Source organism: Zosterops lateralis, assembly GCF_965231275.1.
Source record: "Zosterops lateralis genome assembly, chromosome: 3".
Taxonomy (NCBI): Eukaryota; Metazoa; Chordata; class Aves; order Passeriformes; family Zosteropidae; genus Zosterops; species Zosterops lateralis.
Genome location: NC_139764.1, coordinates 88,019,498 through 88,041,673, shown reverse-complemented (window position 1 = coordinate 88,041,673; position 22,176 = coordinate 88,019,498). Strand labels below are relative to the sequence as shown.

The window sequence follows — 22,176 nt, the reverse complement described above, 5'->3', positions numbered from 1 at the left end:
TTCCAGAGTTTATAATTCTGCAACATGTTAGTTAGCTACTCTTACAGGAGTGCACAGCACAGTTGTTAAACGCTTCATTAGTGACACTTTCCTAAAAATGGCTTAAATTTAAAATTACTTTTAAATTTTCTAACTCTCTTGTCTGCTACAGGGTATAAATCACAAGCAACTTGTAACAGAAGCAAGATAATTCAGTAAGACAAAACCCATTCAAAATGAGATTTATAAGCTTGGACTTAATAGTGCTTATTTTTGCAAAGTTTAGAGACAATAATTGCTGTATATAATAACCATCTTCACTATCTTCCCACCCAGATATTATATTAGGGTTTTCTGGAAAACTGAGGTTTCCATAAAAGAAGTATCTAAATACTATCATGAGTAAGAAGAGAGTTTCATGAACAGCAAATGTCAGGTGATGTTTTGGCAATAAAGCCACCAAACGTAAATGTTATAAATTTCATATGTGAACACATTTATCTAGAAAAATATGCTGTGATTTCTGGTATCTATAAAGTACCTGGATACTTTGGAAATCTACACATAACCTGCCCACTGAAATATGTTGATCATTTTAGGCAACATGACAAATTCCCTGGACATGCTTCACTGAGAATGCAGACTCCTGGGTCTGAAAATTACCAAAATAAAAAAGCACTGTCTTGCATCATGCTGGGACATGACATAAAATATGGTCTTAATTACATCCAATTTCTTATTTATATATAAAGTTACACATTTACAGTATCTGGTGCATATGTGAGTAACAGATAAAGTTTTACAGCTTAACATAGGAAAAAAAATGATTTCTTTTGAAGTCCACTTTCATTCAACCATAAAAATAAGTATTTAAAGCAAGATGATAAGGAGTGGCCTAAGGATATACAATCTGAAATAATATTCCCAGTATATAAGAAAAGAAAAGAAAAAAAAAAAAAAAAAAAAAAAAGCAGCAAGATTTCATAGCTGGTAGAATTGATAATAAATTGTTTTCTTTCAAAAAGGGCTTTTTCCAGCTTTCTGTGACCCATCGGTGTTTTTCCTCAATAAATAACAGAGAAACAACTAATTCAAAACTAACACTAGATTTCTTTAACTACTGAGAAACATGTTCATTCTTATTATAATTATTGAACAATTCTCTATAGCTTGTTTAATTTTTATTTTAATATTGCATTAAGCATTGGTTCAGTGAATTTTCCTTGGGTAAAAATAACTAGGTGAAAAAGATCTAACTCTCTCCTGCTGAGCTGACACAGACAAACGGTTTCTCTCAGCAGTAGATGGTCTATCAGCTTGAAAACAAGTGATTAGTGAGCAAATGGTGTGCAATTATGCTATGTATGCCATGGTGTACATTTCTGGTAATAGAATAAGTCATAGGTGACAGTATTTACCCTTTGTGCTACCCACTCCTTAACCTCGGTAGCAGAGTTATGATCTCAGAAGGTAGATGGAAACATTTTTTGCTATAGTTGTCACCTGTTCTAAATTCATTCTGTTGGAACAAAACTGTGACTTCCCATCTAGGAAAAGTGACAGAAGAATTGTCTTCTCCTGGTCTTCTTTTAAGAACATATGAGTGACAGAACTATGAATTGCTACATTTCTTGAAATGAAAGAGGGATGGCATGGTTTCCTCCCAGCTTGTAGCATTTTTCTTCCGACTCACAATCCCAAACCATGGATATGGAACAGTTTAAAAACGCCACAGATAACCTGTGGTAACCACAGATAAATTAGTGGTTCTACTGTTAATAAAAAATCTAAATCTGTCAAGTTAACATGCTTGCAATTGATTCTTTGTGTTCCGGAAAATATTTATATACTGATGCTACTACCGAGCTATGTAGGCTGAAAATGGAAGGTATATTTTTAATAAGTTCTAATAAAACACACACATACATTATGTATTCTAATAAAAACATGAAAGATACATCTATGAAACAGACTTTTTCACTATTAGAGCATATATTTTGCATTTGCATTATGTCAAAATGCTACCTATGTATTTTGTTTGCTCAATAGGAGTAAAAAGCAAAACAGGAAAGAAGGCGGCTGAGGTCAAACACACTCTACTTAGGCTAAATAGCTGCAACTCAGCAAGTACAAACATTTTCAGCATAAATTTAGTCCATTACCATACTCCTCTATATAAGTTTTCTGATGATATGTGAGAAGCTTGAGAAACAGGGAGAAATTCACCAAAACCTATGACACTGCAAAGGAGTTATAAAACCATTCAAAGGACAGTCCTGCAAAGGAGGGAAACCTTGTCACTGAACTAACTGGTCCAGAAAATTCACATTCACTCTGCTTGGGGCACACAGGCTCTGGAGAAGGCTGCTTGTATGTCCTTGTTGCTGCAATTGGCCTTCTCCTGTGTGAGGAGACATACATGACCCATCGGGCCATGTAATTTCCAAGCCTTTCATGGGGAATCAAGGCAAGGTTATCATCTACCTTGTGCAGTCTTTTTCCCTAGTAACTATTGACCTCAAAGTTTGACTTCAACTCAGTTTGAAAGAGGAGGCTATTTCAAAGACAAGTAAGATCTTTGAAGTTTGGAGAACACGCAGAGCTGGATAGAAGAGTATGTTCAAACTGAGGCAAAGGCTGTGCCTTAAGCTCATGCCATGAGAGATCTGCAAATCCATAGAAGAATTTTTTTTTTGTTATACCCATCAGCAAAATATCTGATCAGAGCTCACAGCTAAGCAAAAGACACAGATGTGCTGAAAAAGCTTCCTTTGCTCTGAAGTTCAAGGAACACAAGGTGCTTGTGTACTTAGATACATCTGAAACCTGAATTGTTCTATCATGAGCTGTATTACCTCATGCCTAGTCATTAGGTCTAGTGCAAAAGGATCAAGGCAGAGTTTTATCTCTTGTTTTAATATTTTATAAGCAATTTTCAAAAATTAGATGAGAGTTATTATAAATTACATTAATGACCACTTTCAAGTGACCTTGTACCAGAGCTTAACTACTTGAACCGAAGAAAAAGCCTGAAGAGCCACAAAAACAGATTTCATCTTCAGCTTCAAGAGGTAAAAACATACTTCAAGAGTATCTGTGTAAGACAAAACAATATATTTGCTTTCAAGAACTGATCAGCCCACATAGATTCTACACTTACAAAACGGTTGATCAGTTTAGACTAGAATAATGGAGGCATATGAAAAAATGAGCAGGAACTACCTGTTGCAGTAATTTTGAAGAATCCAATGTGCATTTTTTTCCTTGAAATATAGGATCTTTTTCAGTGTTTGAAAGGAAGTAAATGTTTATTTTAATAGCAACTTTAACAACCTTCCAAAACATTCTTTAAACCCTACTACTTTGCTTAAAGTTATCAGTTTATTCTTTTCATTCTCTGCTAACACATAAGACTGTAACATTAAAAAAAAATAGCATGACATTTATACTGCACTATATTTCCTTATTAAAAACATTACTATCATTATTACTATTATTATTATTAAAACTATGTATATTAAATAGTACCACAACTGAAATAAGTGAAATCTCATATCCTGTATGATAGCAGCATTTCAAATAGAAAATCTGTATTCCATATAGCCGAATGGTATGAATTTTCTTCTTAACAGACAGCGAGGTGATGTGTTTGGGATTTGTGCTGGAAGAACAACAATGTTCTACCTATTGCTTGCAGACATGACAAGTTTTTTAAACTTGAATTTTTAAGGACATAGAAAAGCCTAGACACATAATAGAACCATATTGACATAAAGTCTTTCTTCTACTGCCCTGCAATTTTTAAGATGCTGATATTATAAATGCTAACATACCTGGCAACTGATCCTCTTAAAAGCTAGAAGAAAAAAAAGTAGCAAGAAGACACCCAAACCTGAGCACAAATAGGTGGTGAGCTTCTTGATCAGTACACATCACTGGCTTAGCTCTACTCCTGCTGAAGTCAAAGGTACTGTGAAAAATCCCACTCTAACTAATAGCTTGCTTTACAGTTCTCATGAAGCATAGATCCATTTTAAAAGCTTTAGTAGATATGATTCACTGTGTATTTAGACAGAAAGTTTTACTGTTCACTACCTTTTTTAATCCTTAAGAAGCAACGCTGGTAAGTGAAAGTGAGGTAAATACTATTTCTTATTATAATTCACTAACAGACTTGCTTGCTGAGCTCCCCTCAGATTCCAAAAGCAGATTCCTTTGAAAATACTGAACTTGTACTGATGATACTGAAGACAAAATTTAGCCCTCAAATCATCCATTAATAATAAGAGCAGAATGCTACTGTAATTGCAAAGAAAACCCCTAATATCTTTGGGTGCAGTTTGAGCATATGTCCACAATCAATCATACACAACCAGTGCACCATTAGCATGAAATCATGCTCCTGATTAGAGCAGTTGGTTTAAGCACGGTAAATTCCTGCCCACTCTCACATATATTTTATTAAAGCGGTGTTATAAATTACATTTTTCTTGCCCCCCAAAATAGGAAGAATAAAGAAGACTATATAGTAAATATAGAGTGAAATATAAGAGTTTTGGTGGCTTAGAAAACATGAGTCTTGACTAACATTCCCAATGGGGAGTGGCTAGGCCTTGTCTGTATTTCACACAGCTGCTACCAGGTACCAACTTTCTCCTGCTCATATTTTATTTGTCCTGTTTTCTACTTACGTTTTGTTTTCTACACTGTCAGCTCCTTGGAGAAAGACCAGTGTACTTACTAAGTGTATTGAGTACAAAGGGTGTCTCCATCTTGGTTTTGGCCTTTGAGTGCTCTGCAATACAAAATGGTAAATTCTAACTACTCTGAAAGTCTGCCTTGAAATATGGAAGGCAATACCGCATTCCACTATAACAGCACTGGGTAAATCCCAGTAAATCACTAAGCAGCAATTTAGTGTCCCTGCCTGTAATTTCAAGAATGAGTTTAAGGAAGAAAACAGTAAAGGATGAAGGCTGAACTGTGTATTTTCATGTATAAATAAAGGGAAGATACCCCATGAGAAATCTTTCACCATCATGCAATCAAAAAGGCAGGGAAAGAAGTCCTAATGTTGGGAATATTTTTTTATACTACTTGTTTTTAACTATATTAATGCTGCTTTAACCACATTACTAAAGATTTATACAGCCATGGATAGTTAAATGAAACAGAAAGACAAATCTCTAAATTCTATCTGGAATACACTATATTCTCTGGAGTCAGGAACAATTTTATGAAACAATTATTAAAGAGGTCCATACAAAGAAGCATTTCTCAGCATGATAAAGAAGGTAGTTAATGCTGTGGGAGCTGATATCAACAGCAGTGTTATGGAAACAAATAAAGCATTTAAAAAAATGGGGACAGAAATTATTTTTATATAATAAAAGGTATTTCTTATAAGTATTCAAGAGCTCTGCAAGATTGGTGTTGGTTCTAGAAGCATTAGACTTAAGGTTCATTTCCTGAACTTACCTGGAGAAGCTACGTAGAGAGATGGATGAAAGATCACATCCTAAGTCAGTCAGGGAAAAAAACAAAAAATCTGTGTGCTATTTTTTTATGTATTTTACTGAAAGTATAGCTAAAATATTTGGATTTTCCAAATGTCTGTTGTCATTAAATGGAACAGAAGATTCATATCTATTTTGGGTCTTGAGTACAACCAGAAATACTGAAAAACTGCACTGAATAGCAGAATTGCACCATTGCAAGAAAATTTTGCAGAAGTACAATGAGATTTTGAGGCTCGAGAGGTTTTGCCTTTTCTCTCAGCTTAAGTACAGGAAGGTAACTACTTTTCCAAATTTTCTCTCTTCAAGTACTCACATATTTGATTTCACTTTTCATAATTAGTTGGACAATTCATACAGAAGTGATTTAAAGAAAGTATATTGGTTACAGCTATTTGTTTGAAGCAGAAAGGTCAGCAATACTGCAAAACTGCAATTCGAATTTTGAAATATTTTTGGTACTCTATTTGAAATATAATTAATGATAAAAATGGAAACTCTACATTAATAGGGAATTTGGTAAGAAGCAGAAATGAGATATTAGAGAATTCAAAAGATCCTTCTTCTAGTATCTGAGTGCTTAATAGGGCCTGGTCTTTAATCACTGAATAATATTTATTCAAGTATCTTTTCATTATATTTTTATGAATCTTAAGTACTAAAACACTTTATATAATTTTTTTGGAATAATTGTCTGTATATCAGTGACTCCAGAAACTGAAATTTAATGAAAAAATCAAATACTAATAAATTCCAGATTAAACACAGCACCTAAAGAAGTTTTTGCCCCTATTATTCCTGGTGTTGAGTAGATCAGAGATTCTGAGTGACAACTACACTTGAATATGAAAATTGAATTGACTTCAACTACAAAGAACTTTTGAAACTTCCCACACATTTATAAAGCAAAAAGCATTATTTTGTTACAAAGATGCATGTTCATTTATTTCATTAAGACCAGGCAGAGACAGAAATCTTTCAAGATATATGAGTAACCGTTTTTTTATTTATATAACTATTTTCAGGATCAATTTCAGTACAACACACTTCATGTAAATTAATAACTTTCTGCCTTCCAATGTTCAGGCTTCTCTTTAAAGAACTCAGCTGAAATACAGAATCAGTGAAATCTTTAGATTTAGTTTGGCATTAGTCTAAATTCTAGTATCTTGCCAAGTGTAAAGGCTTTTCCTGTCTTAAACAGGAGAAAAAATACTGTCAGGGCAAGTACGAATCTCCATTCTGTAGTTAGATACTTAGCTCTTTTTCCTCTTATAAAGTTTTGGAGGTTTTTTTAGTCTCCTGAAACATCTACAGGATTAGCGACAGATCAAATCTTCCTTCTGCCTTATGCAACAACAAGGTAGTTATTTCATTAAAACAATACAAATCACAGAGAGAAGTCATGGCTACTTGTTCAGCTCACTAACAGCCCAGCTTTCATTTCCCTTAGAAATTTTCTATTTTCTCGTCATTCCATTTAATGGACATATTAGTGTATGTTATTCTTCCTATCTTACTTAAAAGTGAACTAAACACACAAATCACCTGCAGATGATTAATATGACAACAGTTGCTTTGAAAGCTCAACAGCAACCATCAAGTTTGAGAGAAACTAAACATGAAAGAATGAGAATGCTAAATAAAAATAATATTACTTGTCTGAGTTAGATGTTAAAGAGAGAATAATAACAGAAAAGTTCACCCTTCACAATAAATTCTTTAGCACTGCTGAGTTTGTCTATGTTACTTGCTAAAAGTCATGAGTTTATGAAGCATAAAACAACAAACTAATAATATTTGGCACTTAATCTTAAAAATAGTAACAGATGCTGTGCTGGTTTTGGCTGGGGTAGAGATCACTTTCTTTGAAGTCTGGGGCTGTGTTTTGGATTTGTGCTGAAAACACTGTTGATAAAATACAGATTTTCTTATATTGCTGAGCAGCATTTGCAGTGTCAAAGCTTTTCTGCTTCTCATCCCACGAGACCTGCAAGGAGGCTGGGGGTTCTCAAGGAGCTGGGAGGAGACACAGGTGACCCCAAATACCAACAGGATATCCCAAACCATACGGTGTCATGCTCAGCATATAAAGGTGGGAAAGGAGGAGACATTTGGAGTGACAACATTTGTTTTCCCAAGTCACCATTAAACATGATGGGGCCCTGCCCTCTGGAGATGGCTGAACACCTACCTATCCATGGGAAGCAGTGAAGACATTCCTGATTTTGCTTCGCTTCCACACACAGCTTTTGCTTTAGCTACTAGAGTCTCTCGTCTCAACCCACTGTCACTACTCTGCCTCTCTCCCATCCCATGGTGCAGGAGTCAATGGTTATCTGCAGGGGGCTTGGTTGCTGGTTGAGGTTAAACCAAGACAGATGCACTGCAATATTGAGGACTTTTATACACATCCTGTTTATTTTTCACTTGTCAGCAATTTCATAAATCTGCACTCACAGAAAGCAAAAGAAATTAACAAACAGAGCCATTCCTTAATGGCTAAAACCCAGTTAAACTGAAGTCAGGGATGAGTGGGGCAGAATTTCACCAAAGTCAGCCACATTTTAATTTACAACGTGTACTGGACAAGTTTGCAAACAAAAACTTCCTATTTTATGTGCTACATAAAGCTAAGGCTTTAAACAAGCTCTCAAATTCTTAAACTGTGCAAAGGAAGAAATTTGCAAAGCCCAGTTTAGATGCTCCTTAAACAAGTAATCTATGATAAAAGTAGAACTATAGAAAACAACAGAAGCCAAATTACAGGTAAGTAAATAGCAAAAATCTGTATTGCCATGCAAATGACAAAGTTCCCCACCAAGCACCTAAACTGTTATTTTTGTTTTTCAGGAACAAGATGATTTCAGATTATTTTTTTTTTTTTAATAACCCACTCTTTTCCAATATCTGATGCATTTGAAATACATTCAAACTGATCTGTGTTAAGTCTTTTTAAACAAACCTTGAGGTATTTTCATGGAAGTCTTAGCTGGAATTCACATATCATAAAAGAAAAAAAAAAAAAAAAGCATTATGGGACAGAAATAAGGATCAAAAAAGACACTGCATCACTGTTTCAAGAGAATTTTTGACTGCATTAAAAATATCTGCTGCATAGTGGATAGAGTGTGTGTAAATGAGACGTTGTTTTAACCTGGGCTGCTGGTATTTAAGATAATCTCAGAAAAGATCATTGCTGAAGTCTCAACTAACAACTGTCTCTCTATTTTAGATCCCTGTTTCAGCGCAGAGGAAAGTGGCCTGTGTCTTTACCAGAGCTGGTAACATAAGACAGCTGTTGCTAATCACAGCTCTTCATATTCTTATCCTGTTGTCTGCACCAGACTGTGGACACTTGAGTAGAGGCAATTTCATAACATGTATTCTGCAACTTCAAGAGCTATTTAGCCACTAGAAGCCTTTTCTGTTAACTTCGGCTTAAACCTTAAAATGCTGCTGCTGCTGATATTACAGCTGTCATTGAAGCTTAGCCTACAGACCATTAAAAATTTTTAGGCCAAGGGTACCCTGGAGCAATTTGTATTTTTACATGAAGTTAAAGAAGTGCGTATGTCTTCCAGGAGCTGCCCTCATTCCTACACAGAACCTGTAAACTGTTGTTTTAGATGGATTTTGAAGTGGGCAGATTTTTTTTCCACAATTTTATACATTTTCTGTAGATTTACAGAACCTGGCCTACTCAGCACTGCCCAAAAAAGCTTATCAGCAAACAATGAATGAATGATTCAAAAGAATGTTCTTTCAAATATAAATGACTCTTAGGTGAAACTATATGGTAGTTATCTTAACTGTTTATAAATACAAGTCTGATCAACTGCTCTTATTAACATATTCTACCAAACACATAAAACAAATTCTCTTTAAATTATTTTCTACTTTTTTTCATTATTTATAAAGCAAGCTGAAGCAACCGCTGGGTACTGATTTGACTAATGTATACAATTGTCAAGAAAAGACAAGACACTAGATCACAATAATCAGCAGTTTGATATAAAGTGAAAATGCAATCCTTGAAAGATGGTTCCTAGAGACAGTATCAGGAAACCTGCAGTTCTGGGAATAGCTCCATGCCAAGTGCAGAATATTGCTAGCAAATCAATTACAGAAACCTTGCAAGAGATTATTCTGCATTACTGAATAAGTATTTCACTTCCATCACGCTGATTTCTTTTGCTTCACCACTCAAAGCTGTAAAAAATGCCTTATATCTTTTACTATTCATTAATGCGACACGGTCATTAAAATAAATGAAGCTAATTTAATCATATTCAGGTGCTATATTGGATAGGTGATAGAGTTTTGTCTTTTAAATAGTTTGGCTTTTATTCTGCTATCTTCATCAAACAGTATTCTGAATAATAATCACACTGCTGCTATGAAGTTACAGCAGTATTACATCCTGACTAAGAACTTCAGGTCACCTACAGCATTTACACAAAATATCACAAATCAAGGCAAAGCACCTCAGGCTATGCAGGAAGAAAGTATTTCCTTATAGTACAGTATCTGTTTCTAAGGTCTTTACCATTTGGATTATTATATTATCTCAGTTTTATATTCACTACTCAGGAGGTAAATGTCAGCTGGAATCATTGATCTCAATTTTTTTACACTTTTCATTTTGTTTGATGAGCTTTTTACCAACTGTAATTTATTGCTCTGATGAAAGTATAAAGCAAAAAGCTCACAGTGTAATCAAGGCTAATGGTGAACCAAATACCATGTGATAATAAATTAGGGAAAAAATACTCTGGAGACAAATGGAGATGTTTATCACTTCAGTATGAATATTATTAGAGTAACTGTTTATATAAAATAAAAAACTGTACAAGAAAACCAAACAAACAACCAGGTTCAAAAAAAAAATCAATATTCTTATTCACTCTTCCAAAACTTCCAACAAGCACCTAAATTTTGCAAGAAATAAAATCCTTTTTCTGCATTAGAGTATGTAACAATGAGAACTAATAAGGAAGTCTGAGATGTTAAAGCATCTTGATTGATTTTTATAAACAGCAATGAACATTGTCAGTCACAGCCTGCAGTAATCCTGATACTTGATTTTTTAAAACTTATTCACCAGAGAAAATCTGCCAACTCTTCTATGAGGAAGCTTTTCGGAGGCACTGGAACATTTTTTTCTTTGGCAACAAGTATTTTATTTTATAAAAAGATAATATATGTGGAAAAAAAAAACTGAGAAAAAAATCTCAGCAGTTTGCTTAAGGGCAAAACCCACCTGAAACTGAAGAAAAATCTCATTTACTTTAATTGCTTTCCTGAAAGGCCCTGAGACAGAAGCTAAAACATGTAATGCTAACACTAACAAATACATTTAAACAGGAGCTTAATTTTTTTTTTACTATCACAAAACTTGCATATTATAAGTCAATAAAAATGGTTGTGTATAACTTTTTCATCATTGTATTGATAAATATTAAACAAGGGCTAGACTAGATTTACAGTACCTTTGGATATTGTTTGACAGGGATCAGAACTCTCTCCGACAGCTTTATGTTTTTGTTGCTAATAACATCAAGATATTTCTTCTCTTCATCTTCCTTCTTGCCTTCCGAACTCTGAAATTTTTCCATTTCTGAAAAATATCACAAAACAGAACAATCAGTGACATAATATTCGTCACCCTTAGGAAGTTTAAACTTACACATTCCTATCCAGACTGTGCTCTTAATGCCTGAGCTGTTTGTACTCAGGCCACAGGGAGGGCTGTCTTTAAAAGAACTTGGTCTCTCAGCAGTGCTGAGGCAAAGCTGACAGTCCACAGGTCACACTCCACAACTAATTCCCCAGCTGAAAGAGAAGGCAAATGATCTCAGCAGGAGCAGGAATAGATGAGGCTTACAATTCCAGCTATCAGTCTTCTAAAGGGAATAACATCATCACAGCTTGGTGCTTTTTGTAAATGTGACCTGCCAGAACTAAGCTGGATTCTAACTGCAATAGCTAACTCTCAGTACAAATACTAGAAAACTGAAGAAAGGTTGTTATTGAGTTAAATTAGTTAAAGGTTATACAAAATAAGCTAAGAAATAGTTAACTCTTGCTCAAAAAAATCTTCAATTAAGAAATGCAGTAAAAAAAAATGAGAGAAATATATACATATATTTAAAAATGCAAATTTGTAGAACATGCTAGAATTTACAAATATATATATATATTCAGGTAGAATAGTTTTGAATCCATAATTCCCTAAAGCCTTATAACCAATGGATAACAACAAATAATTGGATTTATCACCCTGCAAAGAACATCTTATATAGTGCCTGAGAACTCCCTGACAGCACAGATACTATTGAAAAAGCTGCTTTTGCAGCAGTTACATTGTTGACAGCACAGAAAATGGCAATAGTTATAATGAGCTAATTATAACTGAATTAGAGCTGAAAAGGGACAGCTGTGGGTCTCAGGAACATGCTCCTTCAAGGACTGGAAAGTGAGAGTGGAAAGGAGGAACACAGCCAGAGCAAGCTCTTAAATATATATACAAGTTTCTCTGACTTCCAACAAGCATAAATAAAAAATGTTTTGAAAAGAACAGCCCATGTCATGATTTGTTAATAAATGTTTATGCTGCTTTTATGAGATCAAATAATTTATTTAAAGCCTGAACCAGCAGACAGTTATCTAATGTAACAGTCATAGAAGCTCTTTTAAAACGTCTCAGAGAACACACCTAAAAGACCCCAGATAGGATATACATTCAATAATTTAGGATTAAAAGTTATTTACAATCACTAAAAGCATCAGAAGAACATTTCATTATTGTAAAATACTTGAATACATGTAAAAAAATGTGGTATGTTGCATTCAGTGGAAGATTAATCTGGAAAGCAGCAAGCATCAATTTCAGTAAGTAAATTACTCATTTTAGGAAGGTTTAATAGATAAAAAGTTCTTTGAAAATAGATCCGATGCAATTATACATAAAGTCTGCTATGGGGGCACAGAGGGGAGAGACAAATGTGAATAGAGGGAAAAGTGTTACAAGTACACTAAGTAATAAATGAAATTAAGATATTTCCTAAATGTACTGTGAACACAGTGCTAAATGAGATAATTCTAGAAGGCAGGTGGGGAAGTCAACCTACATGTACACATCTATTTCGCTACAACTACAGAAGTTTAAGTTGGAGAAGACCTTTAAGGTGATCAAGTCCAGCTGTTAATCAAGCTCTGCCAAGTCCACTGCTAAGCCACATCCCTAAATGCCACATCTACACATTTTTTAAATACTTCCAGGGACAGTCATTTCACCACTGCCCTCCCCCCCACCCCGGGTAATCTGTTCCAATGCTTGATAACTGTTCTTGTGAAAAGATGGATCCTGCTGTCCAACCTGAACCTCCCCTGACACAGCCCGAGGCTATGTCTTCTCACCCTGTCACTGCTTGCCTGGGAGAAGAAACCAAGCCCCACTTGACTACAGTCTCCTTTCAGGTAGGTGAAGAGAGCAGTGAAGTCCCACCCCACCTCCTTTTCTCCATGCTGAACAACCACAACTCCCTCAGCTGCTCCTCTCAGATCAGTGCACTGGGCCCTTCCCCAGCTCTGCTGCCTTTCTCTGGACACACTCCAGCCCCTCAATGTCCTTGGGAGGGGCCCAGAACTGGACACAGCACTCAAGGTGCAGCCTCATCAGTCCAGTCCTGACTACAGGGGAAAAATCCCTGTCCTGGTCCTGAGGGCCACTGTTGCTGATACAGGCCAGGATGCCATTGGCTTTATAAACAACTAAACTCTTTCTCCTGGAAAGCTGCTTAAAGATACTTAAAAGTCTGTACAGTCAGTACAGATGTGTACTAGGAGTTAGGACAAAATGCTCCCCTTTGAATTGCCTACCAGGCCTTGCAACCAGTCACAGTCTTGTGCTTTGTTTTTGACTGAGAGCACAAGGAATTTTTGGAATGAAAGTGGTGTCTTTGCTGAAGTTAATGAAAGACTACTTCAGCTGGGCTTATCAGACTTATTGTGAGCAAGACTTTGTTGATCTACCACAACTGAGGCAAGCTGTGGCACTTTAATTGGTTTCACTCCATGAGGAGGGCTGAGCTCTAAACCCAGAAGAGCCAGTTCCAGCTTATTATGGGAGGCACAAGAAACAGTGGTGGGGAGTCAAGTTTCCTCCAGGGAATGAAAGGCAACAGAGAGCCCATTTCAGGTGAGGTCCCGCAGCACTAAATGTCAAACACAGAGAAGCAAATGAGAAGGGATCATGATGAGAGCCAGGCTGTAAGCCCAGAACTACAGCAGAAGGCAGCAAGGAGACTGGCGATATCAGGCTTCCGGCAGGGAGCAGTGGCAACTAGCTCATGACCACAGCCAGACAGCTTTGGAGTATCATCTCCAAGGAGTGAGAGCCTACGAGCACCTTGACAAGTGCTTGGTCAGCCTCACAGTAAAAAAAAAAAAAAGTTCCTTAATATTCAGAGAGAAATTCTGGGTTCTGGGCACCCCTGAATAGAGCCTGGCTCTGTCTTCTTTGTGCCTTCCATTCCATTATTGGTATACATTGGAAAAGATCCCTTATGGAGTCTTCTCCAGATTGAACAGTCTGGAGGCAGCACTCTTAGCCCTTTCCTTGTAAGACAGATGCTCAAGACCCTTCATCATCCTTGGGAACCTTTACTTGACACTCTCCAGTATGTCCATCTCTATTTATGCTGGGCAGCCGCACACCGGACAGACTGCTCCAGTGGAGCATCACCTCTTTTGACCTGCAAAGTTGACTGAGGAGTAAGAAATGCCTTGAGATCGTTTATTTCTAAAACAGAATACAGGGTTGGACATGATCAGTGAAAACTGTGAATTTATATTAAAATTATAGCATTTGCTTGACAGTGGAGCAGTCATGTGAGATGAGCCATCTTGAAAGATTTCATTCCTTGGGGCTGGAGTTTCTTCTGGGTGTGGTTTCTGAAAGCCCCATGATGTCACCAGGGAGTCATTGTGACACGCCTGACAACAAGCCTTTTGGATGCTCGGGGAAACCCCAAAAGGCTACACTGTCTGGCCTCCTCTGTTGGGGACAGACATCTACAGGTGGGGGGAAAAAAGGACCCCCATTCAACTGTGTGCTTCCTGAGGGCACAGAGAAGATTTGCTGGACAAGGACACTGACAGGGCCTGGAGTGCTGGTCCTAATCTGCCATGCACTAAGACTCTGGCTGCACTTGTTGAGAGACCAGAAATCCCTTTCCCAGCTTCCCAGCTCCTGCATGCACAATTCAGAGAGGTCAGTTACCATCCTGCCTCAAGAGCTAGAACATGCCAAGACACCCCAGTGTCACTCAGCTGCCCCAGGACAGTGCATGGCATTGGTGGCAGCCCAAGTGCTGTCCTGAGGTAGAGTGGGCAGTTCTTTAATGCTTGACTTCAGTAGCTTTGCTGCTGGCTGCAAACTGTGTCCCCAGCACCAGGGAAAACATTAGCTTATCTCTTTGGTTTGCAGGGCAAAATGGCTTCAGAGGAAGACTTGGCAGAAAGTGGCACCTCTTCCCTTTCTGCCAGCACTGGCCGGGTGTCCCGGGCTGCACGTCGAGGTGCTTCGGAGAACCTAAGGTGCCCAATCTGCCGGGCTGCCATAAATGACAGAGCCTCCGGGTGCTGGCGTCGGCACCCTTTCTGTTTTTACTGCATGGTGGAGTGGTTCCACAACAGAGTGGAGGACCTGTCACCTTTCCCAGATACATTCCACATGGTGGAAGACAGTAACTCCCAGGTGCACTCCATCGAGGAGTCCATCAGCTCTGCCGGCCATACTCAAGGAGAGCAAGTTGGGTCCCGCTCTAGGGAAAGACGCCAGCATCGTTCCTCAGGACGCCAGAGCCACAAGTCTTACAGCAGAAGCTGTGGTGGCAGCCGCGGTGGCAGCCGCAGTGGCAGCCGTGGCAGGGCCAAAGAGAAGAGCCGAAGCAGGTATCCAAGGAGGCATCATGTTGGCCACACCAGGGCCCAGCAGGCCCAGCGCTACAATCACTCAAGCAGCAGGAGACGGCGGCAGAGCAGGGCTCAGAATGCTGCTCGTGGCAAAGGCCGAGCTCTCAGGACCACACGGCGCGTCCCTGCCCTCTCACCGAGGCGTAAGCGCCGTCGGCAACAATACCAGGTCTCTTTCATAGAACCGAGGTCAATAAGGAGCCGATCCCGGAAGAGGTCGCGCAGCTCTGCCAGCCAAACAATGAGGGAGTATCTAAGGGAGATGGAGCGTGATGAGGGACAAGCTCTAAGATATGACTGGTACATCCGTGCCTCTTCAAGGAGGAGGAGGCGCCAACAGCGGGGGCGCCGAGTTTCTTACAGAGAACCGCGGGTGACAAGGAGCAGAACCCCAGGGAGGCTCCGCAGCACACTACTCCTGAAGGAGAATCCAAGGAGGATGGAATGCTATGAGAGACAGCCTTTAAGGATAGAACAGGGCATCCATCCCTCCCCAAGGAGGAGTGAGCGCCTTCAGCAAGGACACCAAGTTTCTTTCATCGAACCACGGGTGACAAGGAGCCAATCCCGGGCAAGGTCCCGCAGCACACAGCAGCAAACACTGCAGGAGAATCTAAGGAGGATGGAATGTGATGATGGACAAGCTCTAAGACCTGAACAGGACGCCTCAACCTCCTCGGAGTGCAGTGAGCACCATCAGCAGGGGCGCCAGATTCCTTTCACTGAACAGGTGGCAAGGAACTGATCCCTGTGGAGGTCCTGCAGCCATGCTGGGCACAAGCCTGGTAGCACACCCTACCAACAAGGGAACTACTGGATTCCCTGTTACCAGCGTCAGGAACGATACTACTCAGACAAAAACAGGCCATACGAAACAACTGCAAAAAATAAAGTCAAATCCAATGCTTAAGCCTGGGGCCAAGGATCTGTTCTCCATCACAAAATGCATCTGAAAATCTAAAGACACTCTTGCAAGGCCTTTTCAGGTTAGGAGGATAATAGGAATGAAACTTCAGTGCTGCTTTTGTCATTCTGTTCTGTGGTACCCACTTGTGTTTAAAATGGGGTACTGAACATTTTGTATGGGGGTGCCTTTTCTCCCTATATTGGGTTTCCACAGTGTGATCAAATTTTCTCCTTTTTGTCCTGGTACCAAAGACACCAATGACTTATTAGGAAATCTCTTGTCCTTCCACACCTGTTTTATTCTGCTTTATCCCAAACATCCTCCAGAGTAACCTCTGTTTCCACTCTTCTCACAATGTAGCAGTGAAGAGTGACATCAATTTACAATTACTCTGTCTCAAAGGCACCACCTATATTGCCAATCCAAATCTAATGCCTGGTAGAAAGCCTCTGAGAAGCTTTTCCTTCTTCTTTAAAGACTTCAAAAATAACCCCCAAAGCCTTCATAGAGAAATTTGCCCCTCTGGTATGCCCTATACCAAGCCTCAGGTTTAATGCCTGGAGTGGCAGTACAGGCTACAGGCTCTTCAGACCATGGCCAAAGACTACCAAAGTCATCAAAAAACAGTGCTGTGGCAAGAACTGTTACTTTCAAGTAAGACTGCAGTAAAAAAATGAGGAGTTTTCTCCAAAGACAGAGACAGTTCATTCATTACTGGAGCAAGACAAACTGTATTCAATTTTTGTATTGAACTACAGTCAGCCTCTACTGTGTACACTCCTTGTGTCACTCTATGACTAGTACCACCACAGAAAAGAAGCATTAAGACAATCTCATGAAGGAATCCAGGCCAGGATCAACTTTCTGGCTCACAGCACTGACATGCAGCTAGTTGCTTTAGTTGTAAACTTTGACTTGCCAACTGCAAAAATGATGGTCACTTGCAACACACGCTACAAAAACAGAACCAATGCCTTTAGTGAGATGTTGCACTCATTTGCACCCTCATGCTTGTGTTTAGCTTGGCAGTTTTCTGCGCAGTCACTGATAAATCTCCCAAAGGAAAAGAAGTGGCTACCACATGGACAACTGACTTCTGTGAGACAAACCTGGCTCTTTCATGAGCATATGGAATCATTCAAACCTTCTCATGTCATGAAGTCTGGAGGGGCTTTTCGAGCTTGAGTGTGTGTTTTGAGTCACAGAACCACAGAACAGTTGAGGCAGGAAAGGACCTCCAGAGGCCATCTAGTCCAACCTCTCCTGCTCAAACAGAGTCATTATGAGATGGTGGCCCAGGACCACAGCCACACAGCTTTTGAGTACATTCCTGCACATGTCAAAAAGGTTAGTCACCACCCTGCCCTGGGAGCTGGAACATGCCAACACACTCCAGAGTCACTCGCGTGTCCCAGCATGTCCCCGGCACTGGAGGTAACCCAAGCACTGCCCCAAGACAGAGTGGGCAGTTCCTTACTGTCCAACTTCAGCAGCTTTGCTGCTGGCTGCAGACTGTGGTACTAGTGCAGGGGAACACGTGCTGCTGCTTACAGAAAGCTAGAGGCGGTATAGGATTTTCTGACCAGCTGTATTAGGTCTGCATGGCCTGATTTTGCAAGTGGAGGGAGCTAGGTGGCTCTTGTGAGAAGCTTCCAGAAGCTTCCTCAGTGTCTGGCAGAACCAATTCCTGGTGGCTCCAAAGACAGACATGCTGCTGGCCAAGGTTGGGCCAATTATAAATGGTGATAATGCCTCTATGATAACACGTTTAGGAAGAAACAAAACAAAAATGGTAGGGCAGTTGTAATTGCAACCAGAGAAGAGCAGAGTGAGAATATGTGAGAAAAAACACTACACAGACACCAAGGTCAGTGAAGAAGGAGGGGAAGGAGATGCTGCAGACACGCCAGCCAAGATTGCTCTGCAGCCTGTGGTAAAGGTCATGATGAAGCAGGCTGTCCCCCTGCAGCCTATGATGATCCATGGGGATGCAGAGATCCACCCGTAGCCCACAGAGAAGCCTCACACCAGAGCAGATGAATACTCAGGAGGAGGCTGTGACCACATGGAATACCCAAGGTGAGAGGGATCCATGCTGGAGGAAGCCTATCCTTGAAGGACTGCACCTCATGGAAAAGTGATCCATGCAGCAGCAGTTTGAGGGGGACTGTTGCCTGTGGGATGGATTCACATTGCACCAGTTCACAAAGTGCTGCTTCTTGCAAGATGGACTCATGCTGGAGAAGTTCAGAGAGAACTGTCTCCCAATGTGAGGGATTCATGGTGCAGCAGGGGAAGGACTTCTGTCCCTGAGCAGTGGGAAAAGCTACAGGTGATGAACTGACCATAATTCCCATTCCCTGTCTCCTTGTGCTGCTGGAGTAGGAGGTAGAGCTGGAAATGGAGGCGGGGGGGGAAAGGTGTTTTTAGGGTTTTATTTTACTTATTATCCTGCTCTGATTTTGTCAGCAATAAATACACTTCATATCTCAAAGTTGAGCCTGTTTTGCCTTTGATGGTAATTGATGAGTGTTTTCTCCCAGCCCTTATCTCAACCCATGAACCCTTTGTTAAATCTTCTCTCCTCTGTCCAGCTGCAGAGGGGAGTGAGTGAGTGGCTTTCTTGTGGCCTGGCATCCAGCCAGCATCAACTAACTAGACCAGGGAAAATAGAATGTCCATAATCAACAGCATTCCTCCAGAGAGCATAAACACAAATATCTCAGTGGTGCTTTTTCTGCACCACTGATCTTAAGTAAAAAGTGAAAATAAAGTATTTCAAGAAGACACTACATATATTTTCCACTCATTTTTGCTCTGAGCTAACCAAATTAAACTAGGGAGACATAGAGCTATTCAACTACCTCCTCCAGTATCAATCCTCAAACATGCCTCATTTTTGCCTTTTACCATTAACACAGTAATCCTGCACTTCCTTCTTGTACAATACACATCTCTTATCCCCCTTAATTGGAAGAAAACATGCATATTTTCAGTCATACAAAAAAGAGGCCCCCACTAGAGAAGTATCAGAGACAAAAAGACATTTCTACCTTTTTAGAGACATTATTCCCTATGAAAACTTATCTTGAGCTATTTCCAGACTTTGAGCTGTAAAATTCTGGAAATATTGTCAGACCATTTATGTCTGGTGGGTTTTTTTTTTTTGTGGTTTGAGGGGGCGTAGTTCTTATTCTTTTTCTTTCATGGATTTATAAAATGGAAAGCTAAGTTAGTAGCTCTTTTTCAGTATTCTCTGCTTTACTTTTACAGTGCCAATAAAATGATGTTAATTACATTTCTCTTCAAAGTCCTTGACACCTATTACAAAACTTCTCTAATGAATATATATTTTCTATTAAAATTAGGCATCTCAGAGTAAAAACATCCTTTCGCTACACTTAAGAGTCATGTCAAAACTCTTCAAAAAATAATGTTCTTCTTGTCAGTCTGTCCAACCCACCAAAAAAATTAAATCTACTCAACCCCTTCTGCTGTCAACATTTGCCTCCCACTTAAAAAAATTCTGCAGCCTATCTGGCTTTTCTTGCCTTTGCATTTGTAGTACTGGCACTGCTTCAATCAAGAACATGGGCTGCTGTTAACAAGGTCAAGCCCTCTGAAACAATCACATGTTTCTGTTAATGGGAATGATTTCCACAATGGGAGTATAACCAGCTTCTTGCATGCATGTACTGTTATGTATATCAAGCTTATCTCGTACTCAAAGAAGTACACTTTTTCTGCAGGTTAATGAAAGAATGTTTAACTGCAAGAGGAAGAATGAGACAATGTCAGTGAAAAATAACAATCACTAAACCACTGAGAGCTCTAATTTAGAGAGTATTTTTAAGTTATGGTCCATTAAAAATTGCACAGTTGGAACTCTGAATACCAAGAATGGTGTTAACAAAAAATCCCAGCATATTTTTAGAAACAGAAAATACTGAAAACATACATGAAGGCTCATTTTCTGTCCAAGGCATTACAATTTAATTGAAAGCAGGGCTGTTGGATTTTGAGTCAGGAAAAAAAAGATGGCTCAATAGCTGAACAAATTAAAATTAAGCTAATTCACGAGAAGGGAACACCTTAAGAGTTTTCCAGTAACAAAAATTACATCCAAACCACCAAGAACTGGTAATTTAAAAGTAAAAACATTGAGTGTCTAACAGTATTTGGGAGGGGTTATAAGGACAGTACAGTCAGCCATGAGCACTGAAAAATTAGCCACTGGCTCACTATATTCACCCAGAAACACATTCATATATTGTATTAAGAATATTCCTTTATCTTATGTACACATAATCATTAAGTCACACAGCTAGTTGAGATGATCCAAGGAGGATAACGGAATTATTCTTATTACATCAGACACAAGTAAGGCAACACCTCTGCCAGTGATGAATTTAATATCTGTTAGATAATTGTGGGTCAGGTCTACATGTTTATGTCATCTATTAGACAAGTGGCTAGTAAAATAATGTTCTGAAAGACAAGTCAAAATGGAATGACAGAGACATGCAAAATCAGGCATAGTATGAGAAGGAACAAAAATGAGTATTTAGAGTTTCTCAGGAGTGGGAAGTATCTATCTGTCATGTTACAGATTTAAAAAAGTACTTTTCTGTATAGGATATAATTATACAGGGGAACTACTGAAAACACCCATATTGATAAAATGAAGTCTTTTACAGATTGTTCCCCTATGATTAGATTCCATCCCATAAGGTACTGAAGGTATTTTCAACTTGGGAATGTCTGAAAATACAGCGTCCATTAAAAGTTTAATTTATAAGCAGATATTTTCCCATTGGACTTTATGGCCATTATCACCTATCAGGCTGCCTGTTTTACAAAGAAAATGTAGAAACGTGACTATATCTTTTAGTAGGTACTCATTACACCCCATGTATATGTTACACTGGGGCCAGACCTGCCCTCTCTTCCCCAGAACAGGAAAGACTGTCAAAGTGGAGCAAGGTCAGTGGAGGCCACTGATGGTGGTCAGAGCTGGAGCACATGCCCTCTGAGAAGAGGCTGAGAGAACTGGGCCTGTTTATTGTGGTTAAGAGACAGCTCTGAGGGATCTAACAGCAATGCTGATCTTCCACAGTCACGCTCTTCACGGGAGGGTGAAACAGGGATGACAGAAAACAGGGAAAAGGTGAAAATAGGAAGGTTTGGCCTGAGTATAAGGAAAAGTTTTCTCAACACAGTCCAGCAGTGCTACCCAGATACACCATTTCACAATCCACCTGGACAAATCCCTGGATAACCTGGTCTGAACCCTTGGCTGGCCCTGCTTTGAGCAGGAGGTTGCACTAGAGATCTCCTGTGGCTGACATGTGAACTATCCTAGGATCCTATAAATGCAATAAATTTCAGGCTTATCCTTGTCTGTCAAGTTCCTGGAACTTATCCAAAAGATTTAAATGTTATTGCAGAAAAAGTTAGAAGACAGAAACAGCATGATTGCATAAGCCCTGTATCCTTAGCAAACCTTTTTAACAAAATGTACTAATAGAGGTAGAAAAGTAATAAAAGAGCTAAAGAACTTTACATTTCTAATTAAATGAAAGCCAAAGTGAATTAACGAGAAAACAAAGGAGAAAATTCAAGTGAGCAAAAACTTAGATTTCTTTCCCCTCTCTATACAGACAACCGATTTTTACTGCCTGGTTACTACTTTGGCTCTACCAATTGTGTAATCAGCAGCTTGCAAAGGTATGCCACAGGGTAGTTTCATGTCCAAATTATACTACTGGTAGAAAAATAATTACCTAATGTAAC

General features: G+C 39.1%; 1 protein-coding gene across 1 annotated transcript in view; it reads right to left on the bottom strand.

Moving 5' to 3' along the window:
• Positions 1-22,176, bottom strand: part of KHDRBS2 (KH RNA binding domain containing, signal transduction associated 2) — a 313,940-nt gene that overhangs the window by 239,136 nt on the left and 52,628 nt on the right. Inside the window, exon 2 of the mRNA XM_083857382.1 lies at positions 10,988-11,115. Coding sequence (XP_083713508.1) covers positions 10,988-11,115 — 128 coding nt within the window. The remainder of the gene's footprint in view (positions 1-10,987; positions 11,116-22,176) is intronic.